General features: G+C 60.9%; 1 protein-coding gene across 1 annotated transcript; it reads left to right on the top strand.

Moving 5' to 3' along the window:
• The first annotated feature begins 1840 nt into the window (after window positions 1-1840).
• On the top strand, window positions 1841-6088 carry SFRP5 (secreted frizzled related protein 5). The gene is made up of 3 exons (XM_056120959.1): window positions 1841-2342; window positions 4485-4562; window positions 5742-6088. Exons 1-3 carry the CDS (start codon window positions 1844-1846, stop codon window positions 6086-6088), a joined length of 924 nt encoding a protein of 307 aa, XP_055976934.1. The 5' UTR covers window positions 1841-1843.
• Window positions 6089-12813: the final 6725 nt, after the last annotated feature.

Genomic DNA, 12813 nt, shown 5'->3' with positions numbered 1-12813 from the left:
CCCGTGGCCACTCAGCTCCCCAAGCTGGGATTTGAACCTCCTGTCTGCAGAGTCCAAGTTCCTGCATTTCTACTCCCTATGCTGTGACAGGTAAGCTGTGGGGTTCCTTCCTCTACCTCTCTGTGCCGGAGGGGTGGGGGGGCCACGGATGATGGGGGACAGAGAAGTGGAAGGAAAGGCTCTCTGCTCAGTCTCCATTGGGTCCTCTTGGAGATCACAGACACCCTGTTCCAGGTCCAGCCACCGGCTGGACATTCTCCTGCATCTCTGCCCTGCCGTGTCTTCCCTGACGCTCTGTTGGCTGCAGCATCAGTCAGCTGTACTTCCGGGGCAGGAGGATGCTGCACCCCAACCTTGCCCATTCTAGGGGCTCCATGGTGTCTGCTGAAGATGAGCACCACCCTCTCCCTCTCCCCTCTGCCCCAAGGACAGGAACCCCAGAGACATGCAGGATGGGTGGGAGCACCCCAGCACAGCCCCAGCCCTTGTGAGATGCATCCACAAGGCACCCTGCCCACCCAGCACTGGGCAGCGATGTCTCTGCCCAACTCTCAAAAGGAACCCTCATCCCTTCATGCCTCCCCGCACACACAGGAAAGGCAGGGCAGGTCTCCAATAGGAGGAAACAACCCCCACCATGATCCCTGACAACCAGCTCCTCTCTGAGCCTTCCAGGACGCCCTCCCCAGCCCCTTCCACGATTCACTGCCAGGGGTTCACTCATGCCCTGCTAGAACTGACCCAAGAGCAGAGTTGGTCATCCTGGCTTTGGGGGCTCAAAACCGAGCCCCTATCCTGACTCCAGCCCCTGTGATGTGACCAAGGGCCCCTTACTTTACCTCTCTGTGCATTGCCCCCACACACCCAATACCCATTAAACCTATGAAGTCGGGAGGGACCCCAGAGAGGTACAGCGGGTAAGGCCCTTGCCTTGCACACAGCCCATATGGACCCCTGAGCCAGCCAGCAGGAGTAAGCCCTGAGCAGAGCCAGGTGTGGCCCAAACACAAAACAGCGGGGTGAGGGGAAGCCTGAGAGGCACATATTGGCCTCCTGTGGGTGCTGGGCTCTGGCACTGGCACCGGCGTGTGGGTTCAAGTCCTGGCACCACTGCCTGGAAGACAGTTCAAAGGGCAGAGCACAGATTCCGCTCCAGCTCTGGCACCACAGGGTCCTGCAGCACCAACCACGCAGCCTGGAGTAGCCCCTGAACACCCCCGGGGGTGGCCCAAACGGAAAGGAAAAAGGAATCAAGCGCTGGCACAGATCCTGATTTCACCTATGCCCGGCAGCTCCAGCGTTGCAGTGAGAAAGGACCGAGCCGGGCAGTGGGCCCCAGGACTGACTGCGGCACTGTTCCTGTAGTCAGAGGGTCGTCGCCCCCGCTAGGCTGGGATGACCCTGGGTGTCCCGTCTGGCACAGGCCTCGGACCCTGCAGGAGCTGGAGCGCTGAGAAGCGACCCTCTTGCCCTGCCCTGCCCTGCCCTCCCGGCCCGGGAGCCCCCGCCAGGGGAAAGGGGGTGCTGGAGGTGTCGGGAAGAGAAAGCAGAGCGGCGCGGGGGGCGGCCGAGATAAGCCCCGGGGAGGTGAGCGAGAGAAGGACCAGGAGGCGCGCGGTGTGGGAGAGAGATAAGGGGGAAGGATGGAGAAGGTGCGGCGCAGGCAAGGGCCCTCGGAGGGAGGCGGCGCGGCGCGGCGGGAGGGGCCCGGGTCGCGGCGCAGATTGGCTGGGGCGCGCGGGGGGAGCCCCCAGGTGGGAGGCGCCCGGGGTGCGCCCGCGGGCGGCGCGCGGCCGGCCGGCACTCGGGCTCGGGCCGCACGTCGGGGGAGCGGGGCGCAGCCATGCGGGGGGCGGCCGCGCTGGCGCTGCTGCTGGGCGCGCTGCGGGCGGCGCGCGGCCAGGACTACGACTACTACGGCTGGCCGGCCGAGCCGCTGCACGGCCGCGCCTACGCCAAGCCGCCGCAGTGCCTGGACATCCCCGCCGACCTGCCGCTCTGCCACACGGTGGGCTACAAGCGCATGCGGCTGCCCAACCTGCTGGAGCACGAGAGCCTGGCCGAGGTGAAGCAGCAGGCCAGCAGCTGGCTGCCGCTGCTGGCCAAGCGCTGCCACTCGGACACGCAGGTCTTCCTCTGCTCGCTCTTCGCGCCCGTCTGCCTGGACCGCCCCATCTACCCGTGCCGCTCGCTGTGCGAGGCCGTGCGCGCCGGCTGCGCGCCGCTCATGGAGGCCTACGGCTTCCCCTGGCCCGAGATGCTGCACTGCCACAAGTTCCCCCTGGACAACGACCTCTGCATCGCCGTGCAGTTCGGCCACCTGCCAGCCACCGCGCCCCCAGGTAGCGCCGCCGCCGCCGCCGCCGCCGCCGGCCCCGCGCGCTCCGACCCGCGGGATGGGGGTAGGGGTGGGGATGGGGGAGACCCGAGAATGGGTCTCTCCGACGGACGTGCCGCCGCCCCCCATCCGCCCCTGAGCCTGGATCCTCGACCCCCCACCCCCGCCCCACCCAGATGCCAAGTCCATTTGCACGCACACGCACGCGCACACACACGTGCACCCCGGGTTGGGCGCCCCATCTCCCCAGGGGCTGACGCTCTACACCTTCTCACCCCCTCAGGCCCTGAACTCCCCACCCCATCCTCACAAGCCGCCGGAATCTGGGGGGTCCCTGCGTCCTTCTATCCTAGGGAACCCGGTTAAATACTTTTTTCACCTCTCCGGTGAAAAATAGAGAGGGGTCGCTAACCAATGTTTTTGCACGGGCCCGGGGACTTTGGGGAGAGCAATGGGGTATCACCAAGGACTCCCTAAACTCAAACCGTCCTGGCTGTGGTTTCCATCCCCGTTTGCTGCACCTGAGTTCCCTAAGTGAGGGAGGGGTGCAGGGTGGCCTGGGGGTCAGTGCAGAGAGGGGGGCACCCCCTAACAGAAAGCCTCAGCGGGTGCTAGATTTCTCTGAGCCTCGGTTTCCCAGTCTATAGTAAGAATCCCAGGGTCCAGAAACCTATGAGAGCCTGAACCTCACCCCGACCCAACCCCACCCACCAATGAAGCCTAATCCCAGTAGGGGTCAGTGGGTGAGCTCCAGTGGCCAGCCTGACTCTGAGTGCCTTCCAAGGGTTAGCAGCACCCCTTTCCCTCCTGACCTCCCTAAGCCCCCTGGACAGCCCAGCCTCACCATACCCCACCCCTCTCAGAACTAAGCCTGCGTGCTGTCCACACCCCACACATATGCACCCACACTCACATACATACACATGTATACACACACACTTACATACACACACACACTCCCACATTCTCTCACCCACATACACATTAACACACTCACACTACTTCCATCCTTCCATCCACACTCACATGCTATACATTCACACACGCACATCCTCACACACGCATCCACACACACACACACACACACACATATCAGGTCTCCAGCAGTCCTTTTAGTGGGATCCGGAGAGTGGGGTGTGTTGAGAGGGGAAATCGCCTTCTCCTCAGGCTAGAACGGGAAGAGGAGGGCTGGGTGGGGGTTGGTACATTCCAGCCCCCAAGCTCCCCACAGGCATCCTCACCGGTGCCTTTCTGGTTTGTTGAGCCAGACATTCTCAGCCTGGCCTAGAGGGGTTTGATCCCCAGTGCCCTCATGTACTCCCGGGCCTGGGATGGGGCCCCCCACACCTGGGCAGAGACTCGGGAGAGCAGCGGTTCAGAGCTGTGTGGTGGCCTGACTAAGTGTTGGTGCAACAACAGATAAGTCAGTCCTACAGGGCTGGAGCGATAGCACAACGGGTAGGGCATTTGCCTTGCACGCAGCCGACCCGGGTTCGATTCCCAGCATCCCATATGGTCCCCTGAGCACCGCCAGGAGTAATTCCCAAATGTGAAGCCAGGAGTAACGCCTGTGCATTGTCAGGTGTAATCCAAAAAGAAAAAATATAATCAGATGTTCCATAGAAAATTTGAGAGTGTCGGCCTCCCTTAGCAAGTAGGAAGCTCTGGCGTTGCTCAGCTGCCCACCTGGAGGAATGCTCCCCCTTTTCCCACATCCACTGTCCAGCCAAGCGTCTGCCTGTCCCCACAAACACCCGCACAACCAGCACTGGCTGGGAGTCACAGACTCTCACCCCACCCAGGTCCCTCTCCTCTGCCGGTGTGGCCACCTCTCTGGACGTCTGTTTCCTTTCCTTCCCAGTAGGAATAACAACACTCCACGGCCCGAGAGTACGTGAGACAAAGGTTAGGAGTGAATGCGCAGCCCAGTGGAAGTGTCAGGGCCACGAGGCCGTCGGTCCCAGGGGAATCCAGTGTCTTGTCCCAGCCACTACAGGGTCCCACTGTCACTGCCACTACCCCATTCCCCAGAGAGGAAGTTGAGGCTTGGCCAGGGGCCGGGGCCGGCCAGTGAGGAGCCGGCACCCGCAGCGGCAGCACTGGGGTCTCCAGCCCGCCCCCCAGGCTCCCTGTTCTCTCTCTCCAGCGGCCCGGATCTGCGCCCAGTGTGAGATGGAGCACAGCGCCGACGCCCTCATGGAGCAGATGTGCTCCAGCGACTTTGGTGAGTGTAGCCAGCCCGGCCCCGCTCCCTCGCCCACACTCACATCCTCTTGAAAGCCGGCACAGCGTGGGCACCCCACACCCTTTCACTGACTCCTGGGTACCTCCGTTCTCCTGTACATTCTCTCAGGGATAAGGATGCCTCACAAACAACTCCTCCCCTGGGCTCAGAATCCAGTTCTGGCCTGGAAGCCATCCACAGAGGGACCCTTCCCTGCACCCCCTTCCCCACCCCCCACCCCCCGCCACACACACACAGCAAAGCCACCTCCGGGGTGAGGGAGGGTGACAGGCTGTGCTCCAGGAAGTCCTGGACCGCAGGGGGAAGGATGGACTCCAGGGGGATACCTGTGGTCACTGTCCCTGTGGCACCCACCCAGCGTGTCCCCACTCTTGGGCACAGAGTGGGATCTGATCTGGACCAGGCTGTGCCGCCCGAGGGCACTCTTAGCCGAGTCAGCACCTACTCTGGGCCTCGGCCCCGCTGTCTACAGAGAAAGCGATTGTCGTGAAATCCTTATTTCAGCAGGTTTCCCATCATTACTCTGTTTGGAGCGAGAGAACTAATGCTCCTGGCAAGGGGCAGGGCCAGGGGGGAGAAAAAGTAAGAGAAAGAAAGAGGTTTTATGGCGCATCTCCCTGAGTGGACGAGATTTTCTCCGGCAGCCCGCAGAGGGCTGAAGCGGGGAGGAACACAGGCTCCTGCTCTCGCTGTACTGGGTTCTTCACCGCCCTCTGAGCACAGACCCCACTTCCCACCCCTCCCACTGCCAGACACCCCGACTTATCCCCACATATGACCAGACACACAGCCTCACGCATGCATGCACAGCACCCCCACGGGGACAGGGTGGGCTGCCACAGATGCTGGCGTGGGCAGCTTCCCCTCCCAAGAGGATCCACCTGCATCCATGTGGTTCCCTGAAGCCTGCTCTCTGGTGGGGGTCAGATCGCACTTCCGCCCAGACCCCAGAGCTGGGACGGGGTCCCAGTCCCTGCAAATCTCATTCCCGGCGGGGTTTAGAAGCGTCATGAATATCCAAATGTGCATGTTCAAGCTCCACTCCCAGCCCCAGGCTTGTGCTCAAGCTTCAGCCCCATCAGTAGGGCCCCACCCCCTGAGCAGACCTTCAGTCCTTCTGTCCACCTCCCTGCCCAACCCCCCCTAACCCCTCTACAGTGGTCAAAATGCGCATCAAGGAGATCAAGATAGAGAACGGCGACCGGAAGCTGATCGGAGCCCAGAAGAAGAAGAAGCTGCTCAAGCCGGGACCCCTGAAGCGCAAGGACGCCAAGAGGCTGGTGCTGCACATGAAGAGCGGAGCGGGCTGCCCCTGCCCGCAGCTGGACAGCCTGGCCGGCAGCTTCCTGGTCCTGGGCCGCAAGGTGGACGGGCAGCTGCTACTCATGGCCATCTACCGCTGGGACAAGAAGAACAAGGAGATGAAGTTCGCTGTCAAGTTCATGTTCTCCTACCCCTGCTCCCTCTACTACCCCTTCTTCTATGGGGCCGCTGAGCCCCAATAGGGGACATCCCTCCTGCCCGCCCATCTGGCCTGCAGCACCCCCCTGCTGTCCTGCCCCCTGCCCCGGAAGCCGGAGGGCGGCTTCCTACAGAGCCGTGAGGCCTGCCTCTAGGAAAGGGTCTACCGGGCTGCATTGAGGGTGCCTGGGGTCCCCAGGGGGACTTCCTCTCATTTGGGGAGAAACGTGAGGGTCTCAGGAAGGGAAGACAGCTCGGGGGTCCTGAGGAGTAGTTTGAGCATGGACCATGGTCTCAGCGTCCCCTGGATGAGGGTCTCCTTAGAGGCGGCTCCTCCTGTGTCCACCTCCTTCCCGAGGCAGGGGGGACTTTAGGGCCACCATATCCCCAGTTACACCCCCGGCACAGAGGCCCAGCCCAGACTGCCTGCAGGGCTCACCCTGGGGTTCTCCCTCAACCAGCCTCACCTCTCACCCACCATGAGTAAGTTATTGCGTCAGCCAGGCCTTGGCGGGGGGCTGGGTCTCTGAGTGTATTATTTTTTACGTTTTTAATTAAATCAAAAAAAGAATGTTTTGGAGCAGGTGGTTTCTTTGTCCCTGGTTCCCCAGCGGTAAGGAGAGCAGGGAGAGGGGGGTTCGGGGCGACTCCTAGGAGGAGACTGTGTCCTGGCAAGGACCCTGTGCTCGGCTCTCACTGTTCCTGTAGGTGGGTACCATGGTCCTGCAGTGTTCACGGCTTGATGGGCTCAGTCCCTGCCCCTTCGCCACCACCAGAGCACAGGGACCTTCCTCCACTGCCCTTCTGTAATTTCTAGTTCAAGAAGACCCATGGAGTGGGGGGGAGAGTGTCGGAGTGATAGTACGGCAGGTAGGGTGTTTGCCTTGCACACAGCTGACCCAGGTTCAATCCCCAACATCCCATATGGTTCCTCCAAGCACCACCAGGAGTAATTCCTGAGCACAGAACCAGGAATAAACCCTGAGTATCACTGGGTGTGACCCAAAAAGCATAAATAAATAAATAAAAGGTCCATGGGTTGGGGGAGGAGGGGTGTTATTGTTTACATTTATTTATTTGTGGCTTTTGGGCCCCACCCGGGTGCTGGAAGTTACTTCTGGCACTGTGCTCAGAGCTTGCTCTAGTGGTACCAAGGGACCATGTGGTGCAGGGGCCGGACCCGAGCCTCCCACATGCCAATAGTGTGCTCAGTCCACTGGGCCATCTCTGCACCCCAAGACCCTGTCCCCCCACAGTCACAGCTCAGGTCAACCCTCTCACCACTAAGTGACAGCCGGGATGGTCCTTCTGTCCCAAGGACAGGCAGCGATCCCAGTTCCCCAGCCCTCCCCTGTGGCCCCCTGTGTCTTCCCAACGTGCTCCCCAGATGGAAACACGGGAACTGGCCTGAAGGGTGACAGGCCGAAACTGCCACCACCAGCACTGGCTCCCCAGGAGGGGACGAAAACTCAGACCTGCAGCAGCAGAACTGCAGTCTGACATGGTTGAGCTTGGTTTGGGGGTAGGGGGGCGGGGGCACACCCAGCAGTGCTCGGGGGACTGTGCTGGGAATTAAACTGTGTCCCCGGCATACAGGCATGGGCTCCGGGCCTTTGGGAGAATACCCAGCCTCAGAATATGAATTTCAGCATATAACATTTTAATCTACGAGGGAGCATTTACAAAATGCCGAGCCCTGTTCTTTTTTTTTTTTTTTTGCTTATTTTGGGGTCACACCAAGGGATGTTCAGGGATTGCTCTTGGCTCTGCACTCAGGAATTACTCCCGGCGGTGCTTGGGGACCATATGGGATGCCAGGGATTGACCTTGGGTCGGCCGCGTGCAAGGCAAATGCCCTACCCGCTGTGCTGTCGCTCCGGCCCTGAATTGTTTCAAAGCGATTAAATGGGGCCTGAAAAAGGGCAATGTCCTTGTCACACTCTGTGTGTACAAGGTCCTGGTTCCACCCCTGCTCCGCATGGTGCCCCAGCACAGCTGGGTGTAGCCCCTCAAATAAATCTAAAATAAGAGTAACAATGAGGAAATTCAATAGGCCTCTCTGGAGGTGCTGAGAAACCCACATTTCTAGCCCCTCCCCAGGGCCCTGCTGAAAACAGATCTGGGGGAGTCACGTCTGAGACAGGAGGGGCGAGTCAGTGACTGGCCACTTTGGTCCTGCAGGCTCCAGGGGACACACCTGCCATGCCTGGTGGCCAGAGGTCCACCCTGGGGACTGGCAGGGCAGGAAGGAGAGGCCAGAGGCAGCAGGGCGGTGCCAGGAGCTCCTGGAGCCACTGAAGGATGTGGCTGGTGGACACAGCAGGAGGCGGGGGATACCCCGGAGATGCCCTGGCCAGGGGGAGCAGCTGAGACGCCAAGGACGGGGGACAGCCCTCCCTGGCTGGGCACCCTGCACTGTTTCCACAGCTCTCAGAGGTGCGGCAACGGCCCAGTTCTGCCACGGCCGGGTGCATCCACAGGGGCTGTGCCAGCCGCCCTCACAGCCCTGCAGTCAGGTGGCGGCTGCCCACATCGGGAGCCCCCGGCTGCCTGCGGCCCCCACCCAGGCCACGGTGCCACCTGGGGGGCCCCGCCCACCTGCCTCCTTGAATCTGCCCCTTGTCTCTGGGCCTCCTGCTCTGACCAAATGTTTATGGACACTTCGCTGTCCGCCCAGACGGGATTTGCTTTTCCAGCCAACACACAGGATTCAGGCTGCTTTTGGCCGCAGCATAATGCCCAGCTCTGTCAGGTGCTGGCAGCCAGGGACAGGGCGCCCAGCACACAGGACCCACCACCCCGGCCGGCACCCCTCCACGCCTCAGGCACGGGCTCTGTCAAACTTCCCGGAGAGAGACTGCAAGGGGCCTGGGGGCCTCCAGACACCGCACGGGCCCTTCCAGGCTGGGCCCGCCCTTCCTCTCCTTCAGCCACAAAACGCTGCCTCTCTGCCGGTTGGAAGCAGGACACAGGAGCACAGAGCCGCTGGCTGTGGCGTCTGATGGCTGCATGAGCCCCAGGGAGCCGCGGGCCTCTGCCTGAGTCCACAGAGTCCCGACCCATCTGTCTGCCTGCTCTGCCCGCTAACAGCCAACAGGCAGCTGAGAAGAGCTGCCTGTCCTTCTGCTGTGGTGTGCCAGGGGCAGGAGGCCCTACCCAGGCCCTTTTGTCATGGTCACAGTGCTGGGGTATAGGGCCTCACCCACGGGTGCTTGGAGACCAGACAGTGCCAAGAATGGAACCCAGGGCCTGACACAGAGCTGAGCCAGACCCCCCAGCAGGACGTGATCAGGAAATTCACTGCCTGGTCCATTTCCATGGCCTGACGCAACTCAGGCATCAGCCAGGTAGCGGGACAGCGCCACCAGCAGGTAGGGGAGAGAAGAGGCAGGAGCGCTCCTTCTGGGTCCCAGTCCCAGACCTGGTGACCACGGGGACATGGAGACACTTTTCCCAGCTGAGAAGGGAAGTGGAAACAGGCCCTTCTTGTGGGGCTGAGCATGACGTTGCATGCAGGAGGCCCAAGTTTGGTCTTGGGCACTGCATGGGTCTCAGAGCACCACTTGGAGCAACCCCCCCAGTCAGAAGCCCCTGAGCACCACTGGGTGTGCCCCTGCCCTCCCTCCCCTCCCCAAAAAAAAGTGTCCTTCACACAACTACTGAGTGTGAAGTGGGATGGGGAAGTGGATGAAAAGTACCTGGAAATGAATTCTGGTACATAGGGGTTCACGATATGGTAACTGGTATCTTTATCATTAAGGGCATGCCCTGGCCTGGTGACCCCCCCCCCCAACGGGTGCTGGGCACCTCCCTTGTCAATTCTTTAGTCAATTAAGAATACTACGGTGGAGGGGAGCGTGGCTGGAGCAATAGCATAGCAGCAGGTAGGGCGTTTGCCTTGCATGCGACCGACCCGGGTTTGATTCCCAGCATCCCATATGGTCTCCCAAGCACTGCCGGTAGTAATTCCTGAGTGCACGAGCCAGGAGTAACCCCTGTGCATCACCGGGTGTGACCCAAAAAGAAAAAAAAAGAAAAAAATACTATTGGGAGGAAGAATATTTAGTAATATTCTTACTCAAAACCCGAATTGTCACTTGCAGCAAGAGGGGATAGAACTTCCATTTGGGGTTTTACTTCCACCCCCACTGGTGTGTGAGCCAGGATGAGACGCACTGTGGGGGTGGTCGGTCAGCAGAAGCCCTCGCCAGTTGTTGACTCAGGCCTCCCGACAGTCCTTCCAGGTAGGCACTCTTGTCATCTCCCTTTTAATCTTTTTTTCTTTTTGGGTCACACCTGACGATGCTCAGGGGTTACTCCTGGCTCATGCACTCAGGAATTACTCCTGGCGGTGCCCCGGGACCCCTTTGGGAGGCTGGAAATCAAACCTGGGTCGGCCGCGCACAAGGCAAGTGCCCTACCCACTGTGCTATTGCTCCAGCCCTATCACCTCCCTTTTAATGAGGCTGAGGTGCAGAGAAGCCAACTAACTTGTTGGAGGACACACACCTTGCCCACAGTGAACATGCTAGGATTTGGCCCCACGTCCTTCACCATTGTACCCTCAGGGGCTGAGGTCGAGAGGGGCTGGGGAAGGCAGAGAAGGGTTCGGGCAGCCACACATCTGCCACCTGTTGCACAGGAAGATTTCTGGGAAGCCAGCATGGGCTGCCTCCCACGGACCCGGGTCGCAGTGTCGGAGCCAGGCTGGGTCACGGGATTCTTCTCCGGGTTCCCAGGCAGCCCACCCACACCCCTCTCCGCACGCAGCCTCCTGCGTCCCACAAAAGCAGCTCACATCCCACAACTGTTTAGTCGGCTAGCATCCTGGCTCGGGTTCCCTCCCTGGGAAATCCAACGTGGGGGGCGCTGGCGCTGGAATGTGTGTGGCGGGCACCCAGTGTCCCGGACAGGCTGCGGCTGGGAAGCCAACAGGGGGCCGGGGGCACCCGGAATCCTCAGCCCCCAGTCGGGCCCGGAGAATGGAATGTGCTGCTCGGGGTGGAAACAGACCCAGCCAAGGGAGGATGGGGGTGCTGGGGGCTCGGGGGGGGGGGGGGGTGCGCTGCCACAAGGCAGCCTCTGTTCCCCCTGGGGGCTGAGTCCACTTCATGTGGGCTGGGGGTTGGGCAGGCACCTCCTGTTGACTCAGAAGCTCCTGGAGCTCGTGGTGGGGGCTGGGGAGGGTGCTGGCTAGGACCCCGCGCCCCTTCTCCCAGCTTCTCTGAGGGGGATCTGTCAACATCTGCGCAGGATTCAGCAGCTCCCTGCACGGCTCCCTGCACGGTCCCGTCCCGGCCCCCGGGCTCAGTGGACTCGACATTAGGTGGCATAGATCAGAAAAACGGGTCTAGGAGATAACAGGAGGCTTGAGTGAGACAAGTGTGGGTGAAAGGGAGGAGCACAGGTGCAGGCCCCGGCTCCACACGGCTTCCCCTGTACTGCCGGGGAGTGACCCTGTCACAGAGCCCGGGAAGCCCCTGACCCCTCGGGCCCCACTGGCCAGTCTCACTGGGAGTGGCCCCCAGACTCCGGAGCACTTCTGGGGAGGCCCCCTCCCAAAGGAAAAGAAAATAAACACAGAAGAGCAGGAGTGATAGGACAGCGAGGAATGTGCTTGCCTTGCACACGGCCCACCTGGGTTCCATCCCCGGCATCCCGTCTGGTCCCCCAAGCACCGCCAGCTGAGTGCAGAGCCAGGAGTAACCTGACATTGCCAGGTGTGGCTCCCAAAATAAAAATAAATAAATCAAACGCTGTCAAACACTGTCCTCCCGTTGTTCATCGATTTTGCTCGAGCGGGCCCGGTAACGTTTCCATTGTGAGACTTGTTGTTACTGTGTTTGGCATATCGAATATGTCATGGGGAGCTTGCCAGGCTTTGCCGTGCGGGCGAGATACTCTTGGTAGCTTTGCCGGGCTCTCCGAGAGGGGTGGAGGAATCGAACCCGGCTTGGCAGGGCTGGCTGCACACAAGGCAAACGCCCTACCGCTGTGCTATCGCTCCTCCAAAACTAAATAAATAAGAAGCTAATAATATGCTCAGCAGGCTACCAGACATGGGGCCTAACAAACAGACTCGCTATCAGGGATGCCAGCTGCAGGGCACACGTGGGCACCGGGGCTCAGAGGAACCGTCAGAGAGACCAGGGCTGATGCTCTGAGGGACGGGTGAGCAGGACAACAGCTCCCAAGACCCCAGCAACCCGGCCAGCCCAGGGCCAGCTGGGAATCCCTAGAGATGCTCCCGTCACATCACGTGGATTGGATGTTCAGGGGACTGGAGTGAGCACCTGGCACGGATGCTCCGGCTTCCCTTCCCGGCACTGCGTGGTCCCCTGGGCACCATCTGAGCCACCCCAATGGCCCCCAGCAGTACTCAGCCCCAGCAGCACTGAGTTGTTTCCCAGGGAGTGGCCCCCTGAGCACTGCCTGGAGACTGTGTCCCCCCCCCCAACACACACACACACAAATGATGGACAAACACATGGCAGAAAAGATCACCCCTTCCCCTGGGAAGGTTAGGGAGGCCTCTTACACGGGTCCCCCAGGCAGGAGTCTGTCCTCTTTGGGAACAAGGAGGCAGCCCTCTGCTCCAGGGGACAGGCGGCAGCCCCCACTGCCCTGGAGGATGGGTCCTGTGTCTCAGGGACCCCGTCATGCTCTCTGGCCTCCCCACTGGACACTCTCTGTGTTCCCACAGGAGAAAGATGCCCCTTGTGAGAGAGAAAGCCTGAGCTTTTTCCCAGCTTTGCAGTTCCAGTCCGCC

This window comes from Sorex fumeus, unplaced genomic scaffold (assembly GCF_029834395.1).
Source record: "Sorex fumeus unplaced genomic scaffold, SorFum_2.1 ptg000043l, whole genome shotgun sequence".
Taxonomy (NCBI): Eukaryota; Metazoa; Chordata; class Mammalia; order Eulipotyphla; family Soricidae; genus Sorex; species Sorex fumeus.
This window is presented reverse-complemented; position numbering and strand designations above follow the sequence as displayed.

Excerpts from the sequence above, each read along its gene's own strand:
- SFRP5 (XM_056120959.1), top strand. The coding sequence starts at position 1,844 with ATGCGGGGGGCGGCCGCGCTGGCGCTGCTGCTGGGCGCGCTGCGGGCG. Across the intron at positions 2,343-4,484 it reads GCCAGCCACCGCGCCCCCAG|CGGCCCGGATCTGCGCCCAG; the intron begins GTAGCGCCGCCG and ends CTCTCTCTCCAG. Across the intron at positions 4,563-5,741 it reads GATGTGCTCCAGCGACTTTG|TGGTCAAAATGCGCATCAAG; the intron begins GTGAGTGTAGCC and ends ACCCCTCTACAG.